At 44.4% G+C, this 22,591-nt stretch overlaps 2 protein-coding genes across 2 annotated transcripts in view; both read right to left on the reverse strand.

The window, feature by feature from the left end:
- Mmp27 (matrix metallopeptidase 27) overlaps positions 1 to 8,523 on the reverse strand; it is a 10,978-nt gene extending 2,455 nt beyond the window's left edge. Inside the window, 9 exon segments of the mRNA XM_037208258.1 lie at positions 253 to 412; positions 1,441 to 1,571; positions 2,221 to 2,344; positions 2,526 to 2,687; positions 5,137 to 5,277; positions 5,280 to 5,317; positions 5,319 to 5,492; positions 7,300 to 7,538; positions 8,386 to 8,523. Of these exon segments, the coding sequence (XP_037064153.1) occupies positions 253 to 412; positions 1,441 to 1,571; positions 2,221 to 2,344; positions 2,526 to 2,687; positions 5,137 to 5,277; positions 5,280 to 5,317; positions 5,319 to 5,492; positions 7,300 to 7,538; positions 8,386 to 8,487 (1,271 nt within the window). The 5' untranslated portion in view covers positions 8,488 to 8,523.
- Positions 8,524 to 10,879: 2,356 nt separating this feature from the next.
- On the reverse strand, positions 10,880 to 22,194 carry Mmp8 (matrix metallopeptidase 8). Its single transcript, XM_028890975.2, has 10 exons — positions 21,983 to 22,194; positions 19,847 to 20,088; positions 19,115 to 19,263; positions 18,906 to 19,031; positions 17,142 to 17,303; positions 14,325 to 14,442; positions 13,711 to 13,844; positions 13,056 to 13,209; positions 12,055 to 12,158; positions 10,880 to 11,907 (listed from the first exon to the last, which is right to left on the reverse strand). Exons 1-10 carry the CDS (start codon positions 22,091 to 22,093, stop codon positions 11,798 to 11,800), a joined length of 1,410 nt encoding a protein of 469 aa, XP_028746808.1. The 5' UTR covers positions 22,094 to 22,194; the 3' UTR covers positions 10,880 to 11,797.
- Between the last annotated feature and the right edge of the window lie 397 nt (positions 22,195 to 22,591).

A 22,591-nucleotide genomic window follows, 5' to 3' on the forward strand; every position in this document is an offset into this window, starting at 1 on the left:
TCTGACTGGCTATGCTTCTGCCACTGAGGATTTGGTTGGCATGGAGAGATTTATATTTTTTATTTTTATTTAAATTGGACAGAGATTATCATCCAAACATCTTAGGTTCATAAATGCCATACACCAGAGATTGCCCTTAACACAATCCACTGGGAGACTGCAGATTCATTTTGCTTTTATCTGTGTTGGGATGATGCTGTGGCAGATGGCTTCCTTACTAATCATATAAAAAGGGTTAATTGTCAGAGTTACCTCCAGCACCAGATGCCCACAAAAAAGAAGGTTTTCCTCGTGGTGTGGTCACAGACAGCTGCATCTATTTTCTTCACACGTCTTGGAAACCCGAGTGTGTGGATGGATTTGGGGTAATCAGGCAAGACGGCATACCCCCTTATCACCCAGAAATTCTTATCTAGACAGAGAAAGGGGTGTCTTCAGATATCTTCCGCTCTGTGTCTCACAGGGAGAGAGAGATGACTTGGGAAGTCTGAGAATAAATGGATACCCAGTTCCTCGGCTCCAGGCCCAGTTAGCTCTTGCCTCTATTGTTCTTCTTTTTTCTTGTTCTATTTATTTTTATTTGCTAAATATGACAATCTTATACAAGGGAACACAGAAGTGAGATAAATTATCTTCTTTACTTGGAAGAAGAAGAATGGACTTCAATGGTTTTTTAAAAATATTTATTTTTCTGTGTGGGGTGTTTTGTCTGCATGTGACTCTATACAGTGTGTGTGCCTGGTGCCCATTGTCTTAGTTAGGGCTTCTATTGCTATGAAGAGACACCATGACTATGGCAACTCTTATAAGGGAAACATTTAATTGGGTGGTTTACAGTTTCAGAGATTTAGTCCATTATCATCATGGGACATGGTGGCCTGCAGGCAGACATGGTGCTGGAGAAGGAGCTGAGAGCTCTACATCTTGATCCACAGGCAACAGGACATGAACTGTCTGCCACACCGAGAGTAGCCTGAGCAAAAGAGACCTCAAGGCCCACCCTCACAGTGACACACTTCCTCCAGCAAAACCACACCTACTTAAACAAAGCCACACCTCCCAATAGTGCCTCTCCCTCTGGGAGCCATTTTCTTTCAAACCACCACACCCATGGAGGCCAAAATAGGTCATTGGATCCCCTAGGACTGTTATGAGCTGCCACCTCGATACTGGTAGTCAAACCCAGGACCTATGGAAGAGCAGCCAGCACTCTTAACTGCTGGCCTGCTCTTGACTTTTATAGTTTTTATCATATATATTTCTTTTAGTGAATTTGGAGTGATGGAAATCATCACAGCCATAGAGAGAAACCTAGCTCATTGTTGCTTACAACAGGAACATAAATTAGGGGAGAAGCTCTATCATTCAACTCATGATTAAGGTTGTATTGGACTGAACTGTCCTAGTTAGGAGAGAGGAGGGAGAGCCAGGCACGTTCACCTTTGAAAACAAGGATCTGATCTCTGGGGCTTTCATAGGCAGCTTGAAGGTCAGCTGGCAGAGATGGCCAGATGGAAGCAATGGATACAAATTCAACATCAGCAATGTCGAAGTAGGTCCTCCATAAGTGCCTGGGTGAAACACAAAACACTTCATGGATATTGAACATGTTGCAGTCTTCAGTTTGTCTTTTTGTGGCACGTGTATATATGTGTGGTCTGCATGCATGTGTGTATGCATCTTATATATGTGGGGCACGTATGTGAATGCACGTGTGTGCCTGTGTGTAGAGGCTGCAGGTTGCCTCTTGGTGTCTTCTTCGGTCATCTCCCACTTCATTTATTGAGGAAGTATCTCTTGCTGTGGTGTGCTGATCACACTTAGCAGCTGACTCTCCAGGTGGGTGGATAAGTACTCCCAACATAGTTCAAGCAGATGTGAACTGATGTGCAAAGTTCCCCAAAGTTTAACAACAGGCTCTTGAAATCAGCTGTACACTGTCTTTGAGACACTCTTTAGATTAATGTTCATTTTGGCCAAGAAGTCATTGAACATAGACTTTATATTATAATCTTTAGTAAGTTAACTTGCTTAAAATATTTCAGATTAATTTACCAAAAAGTATGCGATGTATGCATATAATAACACATTTAAATGGTACGTGCATTGTAAAAACATGTGAAGCACACATGTTCTTACAGTGACCAGAACTTGTGGTTTAACCTCAGTTCCTTTGAAAAGTCTTCATAGGAAGGTGGGGTATCAGGGGAGTAGGTTTACCTGCCTTTAAAGAACATGACTTCCCCGCGGAAGGTAGTGATAGCATCCATAGCCAGGCCAGGGTCTGTACAGGCATGGGGCTCAGGGGCTCCCTTTGGCTTGGTGGGTGCCCTGGGTGGACTTCCTTCAGGGATAAAAGAAAGACTATGGTTGGTTCAGAAGGCACAGGAACTGTGTCCACACCAGGATCTTACCTAAGCAGGTATTTACTTCATGATAATATTTCAGGAAGCATCTCAATTTCCTCTCCGAAAAGCTTTCTGTTTAGTTACCATACATTCATTCAGTTGCACAATTCTGCTCACCATAGATAGACTGGATTCCGTCAATATCATCCTGAGAAAGTGGGTATTTGCTAGGATCCAGGGAGACATAATTGGGGAACATCAAAGCTGTTTGATCATTGGAGTGAGAGAGCCCCAGGGAGTGGCCAAATTCATGAGCAGCCACGAGAAACAAGTTGAACCCTTGACAAAAACAGAGAACATGTCTGTGTGAGTTCATGAAGAAATTTAACTCAGTAGGCAGATGGCTTGAGACTACTTAGTCAGAAATGAATAGTATTACTTAGCAGGCAGTGTAGCATACACTTTTATTTCCTGATCCAGGAGGCAGAGGCAGGCAGATCTCTTTGAGTTCAAGGCCAGCTAGGTTTACATGGTGAGACCCTGTCTCAGAAACAAAACAAAAGAAGAGGTGGATAGTATTATTTTAAGAAATGGAGCAGCTAGCTTTGACTTTATATGACCATCCTTATGCTCTGTGGTCCTCCACCAACTGACCAAGAAAGCCCTCAACAATCTAGCCCTTGCCTTTTCCCAACCACAGACACCTTTGCACAGCCCTCTGGCCTTCCTTCCCAGTCTCTCTTTCATTTCTCATCTCTACTAAGTTCTTTTTTTTTTTTTTTTTTTTTTGAGATGGAGTCTCATGATGGAGTCATGCTGGCCTTGAACTCACTGTATAACTGAGGATGATCTTCAACTCCTGACCTCCAGCCTGTACCTCCTAGGTGGCAGGATTACAGACATGCACTACCACACCTAGTTTATTCAGTCCTGCGGGTTGAACTCAGAGTCTTCTGCACACCTAGGAAAAACTCTTCCAGCAGAGCCGCATCCTCAGCCCTGCGCGTTCACTTCTTCTGCTCCGTTAACACATACCCACTCCACTCTTTTCTGCTCCGAAAGAGTGCAGTACAACCGCCAGATGACAACTCCGTCCGAGCTGCTGCCCATGCAGAGCTCAGCTGATGGTTATATTCATCCTCTTTCTTGGAAAAGCCAGCCTTTCTAAACTTGGACCACAACTCTGGCCTTTTTAATAGTTCACCCCACACGTCCTCTTCGGCAGAGGGCTTGAAGTAGTGTGCAACATAGCAATTAACACTAATTATTGGTTAAGGATAGTCAGATGGTGGAGTCTTCCACCTCTGCCTCTGGCTAGTGAAGCCTCCTGGAGAAAGCTTGCCAATCCTGAGTTCGTCAAATGCTTAGGCCATTTCTTATAACTGATGGAGCACATGTGTGCTGGCTTCGGACCAAGATGAAAACCAAAGAAACAGTGGTTGTCCCTTGTATAAGATACATAGCAGACACGTTCACTCCAGCTCTCGGTGTTGAGTCCCATGTTCCTCCTCCGTCCCCTTGGCTGTGATGCTAACTCATGTGGCAGTGGTCATAACTCACCCAGTACTTCTCCTGTTGCCCAAAGCTCAGCTAGTGCTGCCCTCCCGACCTGTCTCAGCAGCACTGGGAGGAACTAGCTTCATGTGTCCAGTGGAGAGAGCGCTCAGGCTTTGTTTATAGAAAATAAAACCGACACAAGCAGAGATTTGGACTCACAGTGTCAGGGATGATCTGCAGGCATGTGTGCTGCCCATCAGGAAGGCCATGCCTCTTACTTCCCTGGGACCTTGGAGGCCAGACCCCAGACCCTAAATTGTTGAGTCACTGATAGGGATAAAAGGATGGTGACAGCCGGAAGTTCTACTGAGCCTGCTCCTTTGCTTAATAAACACAGTATTGTCACAGTGAAGTTAGGGTGTTTTGTTTAAAAAAAAAAATGACAGTACACTGTGGCTGGAGAGATTGGCTGGCAATTAAGAGCACTGGTTGCTCTTCCAGAGGACCTGGGTTCAATTCCTAGGACCCACAAACTCCTGTTCCAGGTGATCTGATGTCCTTTGAAAGAATCATGCACGCATGTGGTACATCAGCATATGTGTAAGCAAAACACTCCTACACATAAAACAAGAAATGTCTGGCCTAGTGAGGCCCATCAAAGAAATAAAATCAGCTTACTTGCCTTAAAGGAACAGATCAAATGTAAGAACTAGGGTTCAATCCTTTTCCAGATGGGGGAGGAGGTTAGTAGAGAAGGACTACACTTTCAAATTGATTCTTTGTGGGCCATACACCCACCCAGTGTCCTTTAACCTCCGGCATAAAGAACCAGCCTTTCGTTGCCGTCTTCAAGCGACAGGTGACTACAGCCATTGGTTCAGTGTGCAGCCTGGTGGTTGGGGGGGAGGTTAAAGCTTTATACATCACAAAGGAGCAGGAGCAGCTGCAAGGCTGAACCTTTTTAACACACCTCTGGGGTCCGTATAACACACCTGGCATAGCTTTGTGTACCCAGTGGAGTGGCAGGCACTGTGGACATTCACAGTGTTATGTTAGCGAGTGCATGGGCAATCGGCATATGCTGTTCTCACACCAGGTCTAGTAACTCTGTGAGAGCTCTGTTTGGACAAGACTACCTGAGCACAACTACTCTTAATGGTTGTTAACCACTTTACTGATGTGATCTGAGAATATAGGAAATTATGAGAGATGTTAGATTTGGATTCAAGAGGCAGCTAACTGTACAGAGATTCTTTAGATGCAATTTTCTCATAATGAAAATTCAACTCACCATCCCCATCCTTGGCTGTCCAGTTTTCATCTTCGTCAAAGTGAGTGTCACCACCTAGACCCAGACCAGGAGGAAAGGCATGGCCAAGGACTCCCAAGGGACCATCAAAATAACGAGGACACCAGCCATGGACTGAGATAAGTTAATGGGGAGAAAGGTCAGCTTCCTGAGATCTTCAGCATTGCCCCCCTCCATCGCAAGCCTTACCTCCAGTCCTAAAGGCTATCATGATGTCTGCAACCCCCTTGGAAATCTTGGTGAACATCAGTGGAGTGACCTTGCTCCAAACATCTAGAGCTTTCTGAATAGCCTCATCCACATCAGCTCGTGTCATATCGGGAGTGTAGTTCATTATTCTGAAAAATAGGCAAAATTACAGCAACTGCGGATATGTGTAATCTCAAGTGATCTATCATCTATATATCTACAAAGCAAGTGATCTATCTTTCATCTATCTCTATCTATCTATCTATCATCTATCTATCTATCATCTATCTATCTATCTATCTATCTATCTATCTATCTATCTATCTATCTATCTATCATCTATCACTTGCAGTTTACTAGTCACAGGGCGTAGTAACTTACATCATTGTTTTGTTACTAACATTTGCTGTCCCTTTACTTAAATGAAGTAGTTTCATATAACCTAACTCAGAGTTTCTCTTGCTATAATAAAACACTTTGACCAAATACAACTTACAGGAGGAAAGGGTTTGTTTGGCTTACACTTCCAGGTCACAGTTCATTACTGAGGGACTCAGACAGAAACCCAAAGCACCATGAAGAGCAGTGCCTGTCTCACTCCCGAGCTCATGTTTGGCTAGCTTTCTTCTTCTTCATCCTCTTTTCTTTCTTTCTTTCTTTCTTTCTTTCTTTCTTTCTTTCTTTCTTTCTTTCTTTCTTTCTTTCTTTCTTTCTTTCTTTCCTTCCTTCCTTCCTTCCTTCCTTCCTTCCTTCCTTCCTTCCTTCTTTCTTTCTTTGTGAGGTGTGTGTGTGTGTGTGTGCGCGCGCATGCGTACATGCACAAAGTATTTGTATGTGTACTACATGTGTGCAAAGGCCCGCAGAAATCAGAAGAGGGCATCGGATCCCTTTGAACTGGAGTCATATACAGTTGTGAGCTGTCATGTGGATACTAGGAATCAAACCTAGGTCCTCAGCTAGAGCGTAAAAGCTCTTAACGGATTGTAGTAGATAGCTGTTCTACCTATGACCTGGAAGCATTGCCCCTAGAGATGTAGCAGGTAACTGTGCTGCCTACCTATGACCTTGAAGTGCTTGCCCCAGGGCCTGGCTTGGGGCTACGCTTAGGACCTGAGACACACTTATGCCCACCTTCTCTCCCTTGTGGGCCTGGATGCTGAGACAGACTCAGGGGGAAGAACAGGGTGGGACTGTACCTCAGACTTCCAGGACCCTACGGAAACTCCCACACTGTCGTGCTCTTCCCTCATACGCTCCTTTAACACTGAAGCAGACTCTGTGGATTTCTCACAATAACTGATTGGTCATTGCTCTAGCCCTTAGCTGGCTTTCTTTCTTTCTTCTTCTTTTTTCATTCCATCTCTTGTAGCCCCTTATCCTTAGATAGCTGAGGGCAAATGACTCTTTATACTGGGACCCACCCAAGATTTGAGATTTCACACACACACACACACACACACACACACACACACACACACACACCACGCATACATCACACATACACACACACACCATGCATACATACCACACATACATCTCTCTCACAACACACACACACACACACACACACACCACACACATGCGCACGCACGTGTACTACACACACACGCAGCCTCCCATCTTCCTGTACACCTCATCAGGCCTCCATCTCACTGGAGCAGACGGCAGTGTTTCCTGTCTTGAGCTCACACTGGGGAGGACAGGTAGGCATTAGAACCTATCTGCCCAAGCCTGTGTCCTCTGCACCACTGGCTACAGGCAACAGCCCTCGGATTTAGTTCCTCTGTGGTTATGGCTGCAGCAGCCACACTGCCACAGCATAGGTCTAAAGTGGAGACAGGATCCGTGGAACCCATCAAGTGCAATGTGCTTGGGAGGGTCAGATAAGCCATATTATGGTTGCTTCTTGGAGATTAATTGTCTGGGTAAGTTCATGAAAGTTGGTGGAAACATTACCTGTATGTGAGGTTGTGTTTTCTCCACCCTGGGAGGGTGTAGCCATACTGCCCCACATCGGGCACCCCACACCTGGGCACCTTCATGATCTCAAGGGTGTCTGAGTCCAGCTTTCCGGTCACTGTCAACCCAAAAAATGCCTGCATTTCCCGAAGTTTGCTGTCCAGGAGACTCCTGTTCTTGCTTTGGACAAGATGACTCCCTTCTATTTCAAGCGAGTAGAACTGGTTGAGGTACGCCTGACAAAAGAGAGAGAGAACAGAGGCTGCGGGAGGCAAACATTTTCCTCAAGTGAAACAAAGTGGCCTGAGATGTCCTTTGGCAGTGGGAAGGATAAAGAGGAAATAAACAGCAAGGGGAAGAGAAGGGCAGGAGGCGAAGGGAAAGGAGGAGTCACTGTGGTCTTCCAGCTCCAGGAATCAGTGATTTACGAGGGACTAGAGTTAGCCAAACCACACGGTCCATGCAGCACGCATCCTCGACGATGGCGCGGACACACCTGATGCGTCCTTGCTGTTCCTTTTATCTTGTAAACTTCAGGAGATATCAGGGGTGATCACCTATTTTCCACACTTACATGATTTAACCAAAATATGATAAATTAACTGGCTTTCAGAAGGAATTGCTAAAGCTGCATACTTTTCATATCTATAAACATGCATATATACACATCTATGCATGCATGTCTACATTTGTGTATCTCTCTGTGTATATATACATACTCAGACACATAAAGTATATGAGCCTAAGGAGTTCTAGATTGTAGATTTCTGTGGGTGGTTGTCTTGAAACATAGTTATACAGATTTCTATCCTTGTCCATCCTTGTTAGCTGTTTCATTCTTCTCTCATGGTGGCCCCTTAGTGACCACTGTGTAAAGGGCTAGGAAATCCAGTCTCCTCTCCACTGCCCCTCCCCTTCACCTCGTACCCAGTTCATGTCTTTAGAGTTAGACACATGAATGGGACCTCATTCTTCTGAGAACCTCTGGACTCTGCAGAAATTTGCTATATTGGAAGGTCCCGGGAGAAGCTGTACAACACACACTTCATTGCCAGTTGTTAATAGTATGCGTGGAGAGCCTACCTGGGCCAGCAGATCGTTCCCCCCATTTCTGTCCTTCCGGTCTGGTGGAAATGCAGAAGAAAGTGTTACGAAATTAAACAGCAGCTGCAGAAGGCACTTCATTCCTGCCTCTTCAGCTGAAGCTCCCTCCTGTGTGCATGGGATTTAGAAAGTTCACAGTGAGACGTGGCACCAAGTGTTCCTTTAATTAATAACAGCAAAGGACACTTGCCGCGAAGTGTCCCATGACTCCCCCCGCCCTAGACAGACTGGAATTTTGCAATCAAAGTCTGTGATTGTTTATCCAATATATTGCTCACTTTTGAATTGAGTATATTACATAATAAGGCCTCAAGTTAGCTTTCTCTTCTCAAAATTGGCAGTTTTCAACATGACTTTTGAAATGATTTTCTGCTAGGAAATGCTAGCATATCTTGGTATGTGATGTGAAAAGACAATTGAGTCAGGAGTTAGTTTAAGTAAAATACAGCATCATGCTATGATGCCTGGCTTCTCCCTGAGTTCTGGGGATCCTAGCTCAGCTCTTCTGCGTGTACAGCAAATACTCTACCCACTGAGCATCTCCCTGGCTCTAAGTCTGTAGTTGTAAGGAGTACTATATAGTAATCTAAGTAACTGTTTGTTTATTATTATGTATTATAATTTTGTATTTGAATTTTTTTGTAATATGTCTTTTTTATATTGATGATGTTAAACATTGTTTATTTTCACTTTTTTTTTTTTTAATGAGAATTGTCTCTGATTTCTCAGACTTTGTTTGGTCTCTGTCTTTCACATTGCAAACTTTCTTCAAATGTTTGATGACTCTGTGATGTGCAATCTGTTTGGACTTTGGGGAAAGAAAGGTCCCTGGAAGCTCTTATATCTGAGGGCAGACTGGGAGTTGGGAACCTTCCTTGCAGGAAGTGGCTGTGTCTCAGGCCTTCCATGTATTAGTCAGTCAGATTTAGTTGAATACAACAGGAAAATTCATAGTAGCAGATGATTAATAATACCAAAATTTATGTTTTCCTGGTGTAAGAACAGACTAGGTTTGATAGTCTGTGGCTTCTAGGATGACTCCATGCCACCAGGGTCCAGGTTTCTCAAGATCGAGCCACTGTGCCTGCAGGTAGCACATGAGGACGGAAGAAAGGCAATTCTTAACATCCTTTGAGAAACGCCACACAATGTTTAGCCTGCACATTTTGGGTGGGAATTTGGGACACGCCACACATATCTGTAAAGTCCAGGGTGTGTGCAATGGGAACACGGAAACTGGGCTGCAAAGGAAGCGGAGAACGTCGGGCAGCCACTCCTGGACTTCCAGGCGGTACCTGTAGATCTGCTTTTCCCAGACTGCTGTGTCTCCAGAACAGACTCTCCAGTTTCTAGCCATTGCTGTCTCCCTGTAGCAACCTGCAAGGCATCTTTGATGCTCTCCCGCATCGCCTCCCCAGCACACCTGATTGTGCAGCTCACCCTCTTGTGACAAACTATGTCTGTCTGCCGGTGGGATGACATGGAGTTGCCAGATCAGTTTGAAATACAGCTTAGAAGTGTAGGAATTAAACACCCCCTGAAATAATCCTCTCCAAATTGGAGCTGGAAATGGCAAAGAATTCTCCTGCCTCCAGTATTCTGTGGGATTCTCGGCAGGTCCTGGTGAAAGCAAGGGCCAGACGCTGACAGCAGAAATCTTCGTGACCTGTGCTGTACCGTACTGGCATCTCCTCCTTTTACACTCCATTGCACAGGCTGTCTCCTCTTACTCCTGGAATAATTGCACCAAGGTCTCCACTTAGGGGTTGCTTTTAAATAAACCCAAAATAAATGCAGAGGGATCTCATAATGTAAAGTCTAAGCTCAGCTTCTTTCATCTCTTATGCTCACACAGATGTGACAGCTAGAAAATGCCTGTGACTCTGAAATATGGCTAACAAAACAGCAGGAAATGAGTTCTCGTCTCAAAATGTAAAAATGATGTTTGGGTCAGCAATCTGTCAAGACCAACTCACAGAAGTAGCAGATGTCAGGCAAAAATGTACCTCTTGCTTTTATACCTTTAAAAACTGTCATATCTAGATGTTTTAGAAATAGGGCACCTGACATTGACTATGATTGACAGTGGAGGAGGTAGCATATGTGTTTTCTGCACTTACTGGTTTGGCTTCTCAAAGGAGGGAGCAGGGAGAAGGGGGAGAGGAAGTGGGCCTCTCCTTCTGTGGCTGCACTGGGAAGCTACCTCAGAGTCCTCAGCAAGGTGTGACTGGACCTTCTGTGTTGGTTTCTTTTCTTAAGCACAGATGTCAACCACCTGAACTTGATGGTGGCTTTTTTGTCTTTGTTATTGCTATGTATTGTTTTGTTTTTAATCCTGCTACCAGGAATTGAACCTAGGACCTCATGTGTGCTAGTTAAGAACTCCACTACTCAGCAACATGCCTCAGTGGTTCTAAGTGCTGATGCACTGTGTTGGCTTTCTAGAGCTTCTCAAACAAAGGAACACATATTCTGCAGAGTAGAAAAACAAGTTTATTTTTTCACAAAAGCCAGAAACCTCAAGTCAGCAAGTGTCTTGGTACCAAGATCTTCTTGCTGAAGAGAATGGTCCTTTCCTGGCCTCTTCCTATCTGCCACTGGCTGGGGAAGTATTGGCAAGCAGCCTTACAGATGCATCCTCCAGTCTCTGGTTCTCTTTACTTGGTCTCTTCCAATGTTTGACTTTGCCTCTGGTGACTCTCCCCCAACCCCCTCAGAATCAAACATGTTAGGTAAATGCTTTACCTCTGCATTATATGTGCACCCCTGCCCCCTTTCTATAAGGACACATGTGGGTTTAGGGCTCACCCTAATCCTCTGTAAAGCCATCTTGTCCCTTACACACAATTAATTCTATCTGCAAAGACTCCAGTTCCAGATAAGCATCTGGGGTTAAGATTTTAATATATTTTTTTTCTTTCTTAGCATGATGAAGGGCATGATTCAAGCCACAAAACATATTCTCTCAGAAGGGGAAATAACAGCATGTTTTCTGTAAAGACGAGGGGTAATCTCTATGCTGTTTATAATCCTATGTGTAAATCAAAATCCATTACTAGATTCTACATTTGAAGAGCTTTAGGAATACTGGGAGTCAGATATCCAAGTAGTAAAACACAAGGTTTAGGAGGCAGAAGGGCAGATAAAGAAAGAGTGTGGATTAAGCTGATGAGTGGTTTGCTGTCTCTTTGTTGTGTGTTAACTAGCCAGGCCTGGGATGTGCAGAAGGAATCCGCCTCTGTGGAGAACGGGAAATTACAAACTCCTATTCTTTCAGGACGGCTGCAGCGTCGGTCGCAGTTGAGGGAAGTGAGCAGGACACAGGATGAACACGCAGGCTGAGCTGCCCTTTTGTATCCGTAGATCCAACGCAAGGACATTTGACTTTGTCTCAACTGTATGGACAGTTAAGCCATAAATTGCTTCTTGCAGCTCTAGTGACACTGTGAGTGACAAGATTAAATGCAAAGTACTGTGGTCCACTGAAGAAGAGGAGGAAGGCTGTAAGAAAGGACAAACCCAAGTGAGCCTAGAGATCTCAGACCTGCGAGCGAGTGTCCCGCCAGAGAGACCAAGCAGAATACACAAGCACAACTGTGTTATTTTACAATCTTAAACCATTTCGTTAACTTTCTTTTTCCTACTTACAGTTCTGTAGGAAAACTGCATCAACTCTGCAGTTTATTCCTGGGAAAGCCCTTGATATGCTTCTGGGGTAGCCTGGGTCCATAGTTCCTCTGCTATTGTCATATCTAACGAGAGCAAAGCGTCACCGATTAAAAGGCAGTACACATTCTTTTAATTTGTGTGTGTTACAAAGCATTCTCTGTATGTTTCGACACTAAGTCTTCACTGGGTCCCACTCACTCTTACACATTTTCACACTAAGTCCTCACTGTCCCACTCACTCTTACACATTTTCACACTTAAGTCCTCACTGCTCCACTCACACTCACTGAGATTAAGAATGCTTAACTTCTCTACATAACGGTGTTTTGTTTTAAAACATATAGGAACCACTGATTCTAAAACAGCATTCTGATTGCTGATTCAGGTTATTTCCCAAAACTAGAGGTTACATTTTCTAGATATTTTACTTGCTTGGTAAATTAAGAATAATCTTGTGTATATGTATACATGTGTATATAATGTAAATAAATGCATTCTTTTTATTAATATTTTTCTTAGTGACCCTTTCACACATATACACCACTGTTCATTCCTAGTCACATCTCCATTGCCCTCCCTTTAGCCCCTCCCCCATCCACTTCCTTCCTACAGAGAATCCTTCTTCTGTTTTCTTGTTTTAATATCTTCCTCTTGTGCACCAGATTCTGCCAGTGATGTGGAAAACATTCATTTGAGAACATCAGAACTCAACTCACAGTAAGAATCAACCCTCTTCTTTCTGTATATCCCACCCTATAGCTTTACAAGGGTGTGAACTTTTCATGATACAGAATCCTCAATACATTTGTGTAGGCATCTTAATGTGATAAAAATGAAAAATTCATGTTAAGACTACGTCCTCACTAAGTCTGTCCAAGACCATGTAGATTAACACATCTCCAGATGTCCATGTTGATGGTTTGCACACAGGACAGAGAAACACAGGTTTCAACCTTAATAGAAAAACTCGATCATCTCACCTCCAGCATTGGTTGTTTACGAAGAAATACGTCTTCCCTCTGTAGGAGACAGCGGCATCAATGGCTCGGACGCTGCTTGGAAATCCGTAGTTGGCTATGTCCCTGGGGTAACCTTGCTGAATGTCGTAGCCACTTAGAGCCCAGTACTGCCTGCCTGCCGACAATTCAGGAAACACCTTTAACAAAGCGCTTTCTTTCTACAGTATAGTATCTTTGTGATAATGACTTTGCGATCCCCACAGTAATGAAAATGGAACAGACAGTCTGAACAGCGAGAGCGCAATGGCGGCTCCAACGGTTCCTCTTTGTAAAACATCAAACATTTCAACCTGTCGTTCAAGGCCCCCAAACCAGATGTTTTGCCTGGTGTGACTTATGTATAGAGACTAAATCACAGCCTGGAGTCGTCTTAGAAAATAACGTCTAGCATGAGGGCAGAGAAATACTGAAAATGGTCACGTGAGTTGTGTTTGTTGAGGACAGTACTAAGACCTAATGAGGGTCCAGCCTGTGCAAATTCACTCAGCCATTTGTGACCATTTGTGACCTAAGCCTGGACTCCTGACAGGAGTCTTCCTGGCTTGTACTTTCTGAAAGTGCGGGGCAAAGAGAAGTCCTGCCTTACCCTTCAGGAAGACAAGAAGGAGAACATTACCTTTAAATAGGAAAACTAGGTCTTTATCAAAATCCTCATAAGCAGCCTGAAGTCCATTGGGCAGGAATGGCCAGAAAAGAGAGATGAAATTGAGGTCAACTTCTCTCAGCTGAGGATGCCGCCTCCAGAAGTACCTAAAGGAATATAAGGACAAGGGGTGGGGAAAGGAGGGGGAGGGAGAGAGTGTTACTTTCTGTGATGCTTGGCTACAAATGACCCCTTCCTGGTTTCCGCAGTGTATACATGTATAACATATGCATGATTTATGCTAGTGATGTTCATCTGGTGAGCCCTTGACAGATTCTGGAGGTCACAGGGGTGATCTTATTTGACCCCAGTTGGCATCATACCCTCTTCTTACCCTGACAAGCCTAACATAGGTAGGGCCTCTCAGCGTTTAATAGGCCCAATGCTGAAAGAGCCCAACCACGTCAGAAACGCTTGTGGACGCTTGGTGCTTTAGTCCCCACCCTCTGGATGTTTCTGACACCCAGAGAACACTGAGAATTTCATGGATATGCCTCTGTGTTGGGTCAAAAGGAAAGCCAAGTGACAAGTTAGCTTTAAGGTCTGAGAGAGAGACATATACAAGAAGGAACAGCTCAATTTTATACTTGTCTTTAAAGAAGTAAATCTCCCCACGGAGTGTGGTGACAGCGTCAAATCTCAGGTGGGGGTCACAGGCTGTGGGGGTGCTGGGCCCAGTAGGTTGGATAGGGCTGTTTGAAGGTCCTGGGAAATAAAGACATTTAATAAGTGTGAGTCAGCGCTGCTTTTGTGTGTGTGTCAAATACTTAGGAAGGTAAAATGTCTTTTCATGAGAAAAAAGCCACCAGCCAATTCCACAAGACACAGCAGACTCTCTACATATGACCTTTTTAAAGGCTTGGTCTGTTCTCTAGAGTAACATGGCTCCTACTTAAGCCGACAAGTTGTTGGCGTTCTATGCTTCCTTTCTGATTCTGACCCACCTTCCTCCCTCCTGCTTCCTCTTCCTGCCTTTTGACACTGAGAATCCACTTCCTTGGTCCCCACAAGAACCCAAACACAGGATAGGTCTCATATTAGTCCTTTTCTCTATAGCATAAATCTAGCTTAGTTTGTTTTTTATAAAAATTTGCATCTTGGCTGGACATGGTAGCTGGGGTGGTTTGAAAGAAAATGGCCCCCAAAGAGAGTGGCACTGTTAGGAGGTGTGTTCTTGTCGGGGGAAGTGTGTCACTGTAGTCGCAGGCTCTTAGGTCTCATGTATGTTCAAGCCATGCCCAGTGAGACAGTAAACTTCCTGTTGCCGGTAAGTTAAGGTGTAGGACACTTGGCTGCTTCCCCAGCACCACGTCTGCCTGCACGCTACCATGTTGCACCAATGATGATAATGGACTGAACCTCTGAACTGTAAGCAAGCTACCACAATTAAATATTTTTCCTTGATAAGAGTCACCATGGTCATGGTGTCTCTTCATAGCAACAGAAACCCTAACTAAGACAGTAAGTAACACAGGCTTTGTAATTCTAGCATTGTGGATACTGAGGCAGGAGGATTGTAACAGGTTTGAGACTAGTCCGGACACAGAGTGAGTGAGACAATGTCTCAAAATATTAAATAAATACACGATAATTTACATCTTACTGAGTTTTCTCATTGTGGAATTAAGGACTGTACTTTTCACTAAGAAATACCAGGGTGCCAAGAGAATTTAAAACATTGGCAAGCAAAGGAAGTGGACTGTTGGCTTGTGGGGGGGAGTTGGGGTTTGAGTGAAGTTTCTCATTCTTAGAAATTCTGCCATAATGAGAAAATTCCCTGATATGATGCCCATACTCTTGATTTATAGGCAACCCCACCCAAAGAGGAGAGAGCAATTCCTCCCCTTCCTACTGCCTTTCACTCTTTCAGGGAGCAGGAGGGCAAGAGGGAGGGTATGGATCTCCCTCTAGTCCCCCACCACAAATCATACTTCACTGAACATTCTTGACAGGCCTTACACATGTCTGCTTAGGGATCTATGGGAGGGTTTCTTTTCTTTTCTTTTTTTAAATTTTTATTTTTTAAATTACACTCATGATATTCATTAATTACACTCATGATATTAATCACATTTGTGGTATTCATAGATTACATTCGCAGTATTCATTCAATTATATATATATATATATATAAATGCTGAATGTCATTTATTGTAGGAGGGAGGAGGTCTTAAATACAGGCTTACAGCACAATGGGAGAACCCCAGAGGGCAGAAGTTCGCTACTGATGTTTTACAATCTTGCATTTAAGCTGTTAACACCCATTATTCAAGATACGCAGACAAGGAACTTCCCTTAAGCATTCAGGAGGGTGGAACCTGGCAGGGAATTAGCATAGGGAGGATATCAAGGTCAAGGTCTGCAAACAAGGCAACAGTTACCCAAAACGGGGGCCAGGGACCTACAGGTCCCCCTTTTATTAAATAATAATCTTCTGACTTGGGTTGTGTGGGACGTCAGCAGGTCACCTTACCCATCATGGAGATGCCTGCCCAGGCCACACAGGTGCTCTGTCTTAGGTTGGTGAGTGCCCCCTAGGCATTACCCGTCTCTGAATACTTATTATCATACAGGCTCAATTGTGTGTGAGCTGCAGAGTTAACTGCTGCCAAAGATCTCAAAGTGGCACTGGTCTTGCAATCTGTGTGTTTAACACAGAAAAGACCAACAGAGGTCCTAGCTCACCCATAGGCAGTAGGCTAAAGGCAACCGAGCCATTCCCTTCCTTGATGAGCCGTACTGTACATTGGAGTCCTTGTGGGAGGGTTTCTTTAACAGTGGATTCTGGGAGGAGAGTTGCTGTATGAAAAGGGGTAATCATGTCTTTTCAGAATATATAAAACTAGAAAGCATAAAAATGGAGGAAGAAAATGTCCCTGCCATTTAGAGATAATTATGAGGAAGTACTTCTATACATTTCTCCAAGTCTTCCCTCCCACTCTCCCTTCCCTTCCTTTATCTGCCTCCCTCCCTTTCTCCCTCCTTCCTCCCCTCCCTCCCTCCCTCCTTCCTTCCCTTTCTCCCCCCTTCTTCCTTTTCCCGCTTCTTTTCTTGAGACCACATCTCACTATGTAGTTCAAGCTAGCTTCAAATTCCTGGTTCTCCTGCCTCAGGCTCCTGAGTGCTAGAGATATGGGCCAGCAGACTGTCCCCCACTCTTTCCTTTAAGGCAGTAACAGACATCTAATAACTAAAAACCAAGATGCAGAGAAATCACATCAGAGGCTCAGCCCCACAGGAATCTTTTGAGAACACTACACTACTTGTAACTTTCAGAGATCAATTTGAGTTTCCCTTGTGGATAGAATCCAGAGACTCCAAAGGAGAGACACTTGGATGCTTGACCTGTTGAGACCAGTTCCCAAGAGCTACTGTTTTCCACCATGTTGTTCACGTGATCTTACCGTAGAGTGTCTGAATGCCATTGATATCATCTTGAGGCAGTGAGTAGGTGCTGGGGTCACTGTAAGCATAGTTTGGGTACATTAAGGCTCCAGGATCACTGGAGTGAGAGAGTCCTAAGGAATGGCCAAATTCATGAGCAGCCACAAGAAACAGGTTGTAATCTGAAATGCAAGAAAATATGGAAATGCTCTATCAGCTCCATGGGTGATGAACATATAATCTCAGAGAATATGCCCCCGAGGCCAAAACTGTCCAAGAAGGAAACTTTCATATGTTTATCTTTTTTTTTTTTTTTGTCTTTTATGTACCTAAAGAACAGCAATTAGGAGATATCAAGGTAGGTACCATAAGCTTTTTATCAAGTCACAGAGCTGACAAAATCTGTCTTTATTCCAACTCTCGCATTTTATGGCTGTGGAAGGTTAGGTGAAATGGTGGCAGAGCTGTGGATCTCAGGATGAGAAGAATACTGTTTCTCTTGTACTCAGCATCCCCTAGCCCTCGGACTCATTAGTAGAGTCTCCAAGGAGGATACAGGAAAGAGCTTGCCTTTTAGTACAATAGCTCAGGTACAAGGCCAACTTGACCACAGGATCTAAATACACTGCTCTCACCTTGTCCCCCACTCAGGGCCCAGCACTTTTTGTAGGAGCCTCCTGGAAAGGATGCTTTGTTGCACAGACACACAGTGATGAAAAGGGGGCCATGGAAGTGCAGCTACTAGAAGTGGGAATGTGGCAGCCGCTCTCTGAACAGGCTAACTTCAAACGAACCCTGTGTTTCCAAAGATGCAAAGAACAGGCCTTTTAAACATTAAACTCAGAATATTAGAGAGGGAGGGGAAAGGGAGAGCGAGGAATGGAAGAGGAGAGAGAGAGGAGAGAGAGAGAGAGAGAGAGAGAGAGAGAGAGAGAGAGAGAGAGAGAGAGATCACTAAAGCAAACTTTTTATGCCTTGGGACCTAGGTAGTCTCTGTCTCAACTACTCAGCTTGACCATGAGAGTGAGAGCTCCCAAAGGTGTGTAACTAAATGAGTGTGGCCTCCCTTAGCAGCCCTGTGTCCAACCAGGGCCTGGCAGGGTTGGGCTGTGGTTGGGCTGTGGTTTGCCTGCTGCCATTTGAATGCTTCTTTCAGAAATCATGTGATAGAAAGTGAAAGAATGTTGGGAGGTGATCCTGATGGGAACCATCTGAGTTCATGCTGCTGTGAAAAGGGCAAGCGGCTTCACTTCATTTATTTTGGCCTCTCCTGTCCTTCTACCATGTGAAGATGCATTAGGAAGAACTTCAACCCTGGACTTTTCAGTCCCTTACACAGCGGGGAGATAGGCTTCTCTCGTTCACCAGTTAGCTCATTTTATCCCACGACAGCAGCGCATATGGATTTAGGCACTGGGTGGGAAATAAGGTCAATAATTAACTTCTGATTTTTTTTAATCTTGTTTTTCTAGACAAGGTTTCTCTGTGTAGTTCTGGCTGTCCTAGAACTTGCTTTGTAGACCAGACTGTCCTTGAACTCAGAGATCCACCTGCCTATGCCTCCCACGTGCTGGGATTAAAGGTGTGCACCAACACAGCCTGGCTTGACTTTTTTAAACTCTAAGTTGGTTTATCTTTAAGTAACAAAAGTGTTAATAATTAATTTGCATGTTTGAAATGTTATAGTAATGTGAGTGGATGTGTATTTGTGAACACACATCTTGATTTAAGGTGGGAAAGGTGAATTTAGAAGCCGTATATCGACCTAACCATGACCCACTTACTTCTGGAATCTTGAGTCCATGTTTCTTCTGAATCAAAATGTGCATCTCCTCCAATACCCTGACCTGGCTGAAAGGCATGGGCCAGGATCCCATTGGGTCCATCAAATGGAGAATTGTCACCATGCTCTGAAATGAGATAGCTTGTGGTTAAGCCTTTGCCTGCAGTCAGTCTCAGGTTAGCTAGGGAAAGCAAAATCCTTTGAGTCTACCTCTTGGGACAAAAGCAATGTTGATGTCTGCTTCTCCCTGCGAGATCTCAGTGAAGGTCAGGGGTGATGGCACACTCCAAACTCGAAAGGCTTTCTCAATTGCTGTTTCCACTGTGGTCTTGGACAGCTGTGGGGTATAGTTTATAATCCTTGAAAATGAGGAACAAGAATGGTTTGTTATTATGAGCAAGACCTTTGAACTACATAGTCACTCTCTTTTGGAAGTAAGTCGCGTTTTCAACATGCTCCCACTCGGACAGAGCATCAGTGTCCATTCATGAGGTGAATATGATATGTTAGGAACCCTCTCATGGGTGGCTGAGGGAGTTCAATCCACAGGAAGCACTTGGTGGCTTGACAAATAGTATCCACAAATACTACTATTATTGCTGTTCCCAAGACACACAGAAGAGGGCCCTAGATTATCCCTAGCAAACAAGAAGCCTTAAAAGTGAATGACTATAGAGAGACATCTTATGCTTTCACAGCGTTTCAGGTGCTGAAGAAAGACAATGTGGTAAGCTTTACAGCTGAAAGACCCAGGGTCCTCTGCTTTCTCACACTCATGCTTACTCCTCAGTTCATTCACCAACCACGCTCATTCACACTCTGCAAGGGCAGGGGCATTTGTCCATTCATCTGCAGTGTTTCTCACACTCTGCAACAACGTCTGAGCTTTCACAGACTCATCACTAGCTGGGTGGATGAGTCTTCGGACTCTAGGAATGTCACCTGTAGGTCAGGTTAGTGTGTGTCCACTTGGGGCTTCCCGGAGTTAGCCTGAAGTCACCAGTGTCAGGCACTCCACAGCGAGGCTTTCCCATCATCTCCAGAGTAGCGGCATCTGCCTTGCCCGTCTCTGCCAAGCCGAAGAAGCGCTGCATTTCTCTCAGCTTCTCTGCAACCATGGTGCTATTCCTCCTTGCAGACTGGAACTGAGTGCTTGGTAAGTGGTAGAATTTTCGTAGGTAATTCTGATCAAAATAAACACAAGAATCTTTGCTGTGAAATCGCCTTTAGTGCTCTGGACATTTTGCAATTCTTTCTAAGTCACCACATAGTGCAAAACAGGACCTGACAGACACAGGGCACAATAACAGAGATTGTAAATCGGGCCGCCTTGATGACTCAGTGGGTAAAAGTGCCTACTACCAAGCCTGTCAAGCCAAGATCAATCCTCAGTACCCACATGGTAAAAGGTGAAAGCTGACTCTTATAAGTTGTGCTCTGGTAAGTTGTGGCATGCAATACCCTTCACATATAAATAAATACATTTAATTAAAATAAATTTGTAGATTGACTTTGAAAGAACAATGCCTGTAGAATATTCCCTCATTCATTGATCTAACTACTTTTTATTGTTTTATTTTATTTTTTGAGACAGGGTTTCTCTTTCAGTGTAGCTCTGGCTGTCCTGGAACTTTCTTTGTAGACCAGGCTGGCTTTGAACTCACAGAGATCCCCCTGCCTCTGCCTCCTGAGTGCTGGGATTAAAGGCATGCACCACTACCAAGACCACCACCACCTAGTTAGGATATAACTACCTTTTAGCATAATATTAAAGTCTTGCAACAGGGGAGCAATGAATTTGAATCACACACAAGCAGACTGCCGTATTTTTATATAAAAAAATTAGTACTGACTTTTTGTTCTTACATCTGTTGAGGTGTTAATTGCATCAACTAGGATTCTTCTTTTTTAAAAAAATCTTTTTTCACTAATGGAGAGAGGGTTTAGTCATTCTCACAGAGAGATGGAGATACCAAGAAGCAAGCGACATTTCAGGTCCTAGCTCACTGTGATACCTCTCAAATGAGACCTGATCATTTCAAGAGATGTTTGTGGTGAGAGCAGCATTTTGTTCACTAAGATAATGCTCTGTAAGGGGCCAGCTCCTATTCAGAAGTAATGTTTGTGGGGGTGTAGCATGCCAGTCGATGACAAGGGTTCTTCACCTTACCTGGTGTACAGACTTTGTGCTGCATGTGCGTGTGACCACTTGGTACTTTGGAGGTGACAGAGGCAGAGCTCACATTTTGGGATCTGACAGGCTTGAGCACATCCTAGCATTGTCTTTTGTCTCTGACACAGAAAACATACGCTTTCTGTTACAGGGGTGCTGTGATGTGCTTAGAGGGTCAACTTCTGCAGAAAAATGAACCCACTCTGAGCACAAACTTAAGGGTTACTTGTGCCACTCACAAAGATTACCAAGAAAGAGCAAAAATGATGCTTTCCAGAGATTTCAAAACTAAGAAAATTATGCACAAGAATTTGGTGATCCCATTCCTTACATTAAAACAAAAACAAGCAAGCAAACAACTGACCTCACTAAACAATGTGCTCAGTTTAATTCCTTAAAATCACTCCCATCTCTGTTCTATCTTCTACACATGATAGTATTTTTGGCTGCAAAGAAATATCCATTACAAGAATCAGTAGGCAGGTCGTAGTTGGACACACACCCCCCATTGTTTTTCCGTGTTGGGACACTAGCAAGCATTCTACCAGACTAGCACTGGCCGATAGAGCATAGAACAACTGGATTACAGGGTTACTGGAAGAGAAGGACATTAGGTAAGAATTTCAGTTCATCTTGTAAATAAAAATATTCTCTCGAAAGGGTCTCAGCTGCAGGCAGCCCCACAGTAGTGGTCCCCAGACTAAAGCATCCAGCTTGTTTTCTTGTCTAGATATTCCAGGGCCTGACCTTGCCAGCTTGGATTCCTCCAAGTCCCAGAAGGTGATGTTGAGCCTCAGCAAGGTCATCCAGAAAATCTCTTTCCGGCCATTTAGACCAAGAAGGGAAAGCTGACCTCTGAATTCTGTAGCCATCAGCAAATCACCCATAATTAAGAGTTCATTTACCTCAACAGTTTTTGCATTTTTCTCTTCCAGGTCTTCAGGAGGTACCGGAAGGGCCTTGGCAAGCTGTGTGTAGAGTAAGAAGAGAAACAGAAGCTCCTTCAGACAAAGCATGACCTTGTCTTCCAAGACAACCTCTCCTGCCTTCCTCTGCCCTCCGGCAAGTGTCCTGAAGCTCACAGCATCCCTTGCCAATCACTGCCCCTGCCTGGTCCCTTATAAAGCCACGTCTTGAGCAACTGCTGCCTCAGCAGAGTGAAGCAACACAGCTAACCAGACTGGACAGTTCTGCAGAGTTAGAACGTGATTTGGAACCGAAGAGCCGCGTGGTCCTTCCGCAGAAGAGGAGTGTGGGTGGCAGGGGACAGGGAGGTGGCTGAGGGCTCCAGGCTCCCCTTTTCTTTCCATGTGTCATGTGGATGCTGTACTACTCCAATCAAGGAAACTTTTAAAGAATGTTCACAGACACTCTTCGGAACAAGCTGCACACCTGTTCGCCCTGTCTCTAGTCCACCGCTGCTGCCTGTGAGTATGTCCCAGAGTGACTGGTCACAAAGCAGTCTTGGTGTGGGGACCACCAGCAGCTCCTGGGGATGGCTCAGTTAGTACAGT

This window comes from Peromyscus leucopus, chromosome 7 (assembly GCF_004664715.2).
Source record: "Peromyscus leucopus breed LL Stock chromosome 7, UCI_PerLeu_2.1, whole genome shotgun sequence".
Taxonomy (NCBI): domain Eukaryota; kingdom Metazoa; phylum Chordata; class Mammalia; order Rodentia; family Cricetidae; genus Peromyscus; species Peromyscus leucopus.

Coding starts and splice junctions, on each gene's coding strand:
- Mmp8 (XM_028890975.2), bottom strand. CDS start 22,093: ATGCTTTGTCTGAAGGAGCTTCTGTTTCTCTTCTTACTCTACACACAG. Junction 19,264..19,846: donor CACACTAACCTGACCTACAG/GTGACATTCCTA, acceptor CTCATTTTCAAG/GATTATAAACTATACCCCAC. Junction 19,032..19,114: donor CATTGCTTTTGTCCCAAGAG/GTAGACTCAAAG, acceptor ATCTCATTTCAG/AGCATGGTGACAATTCTCCA.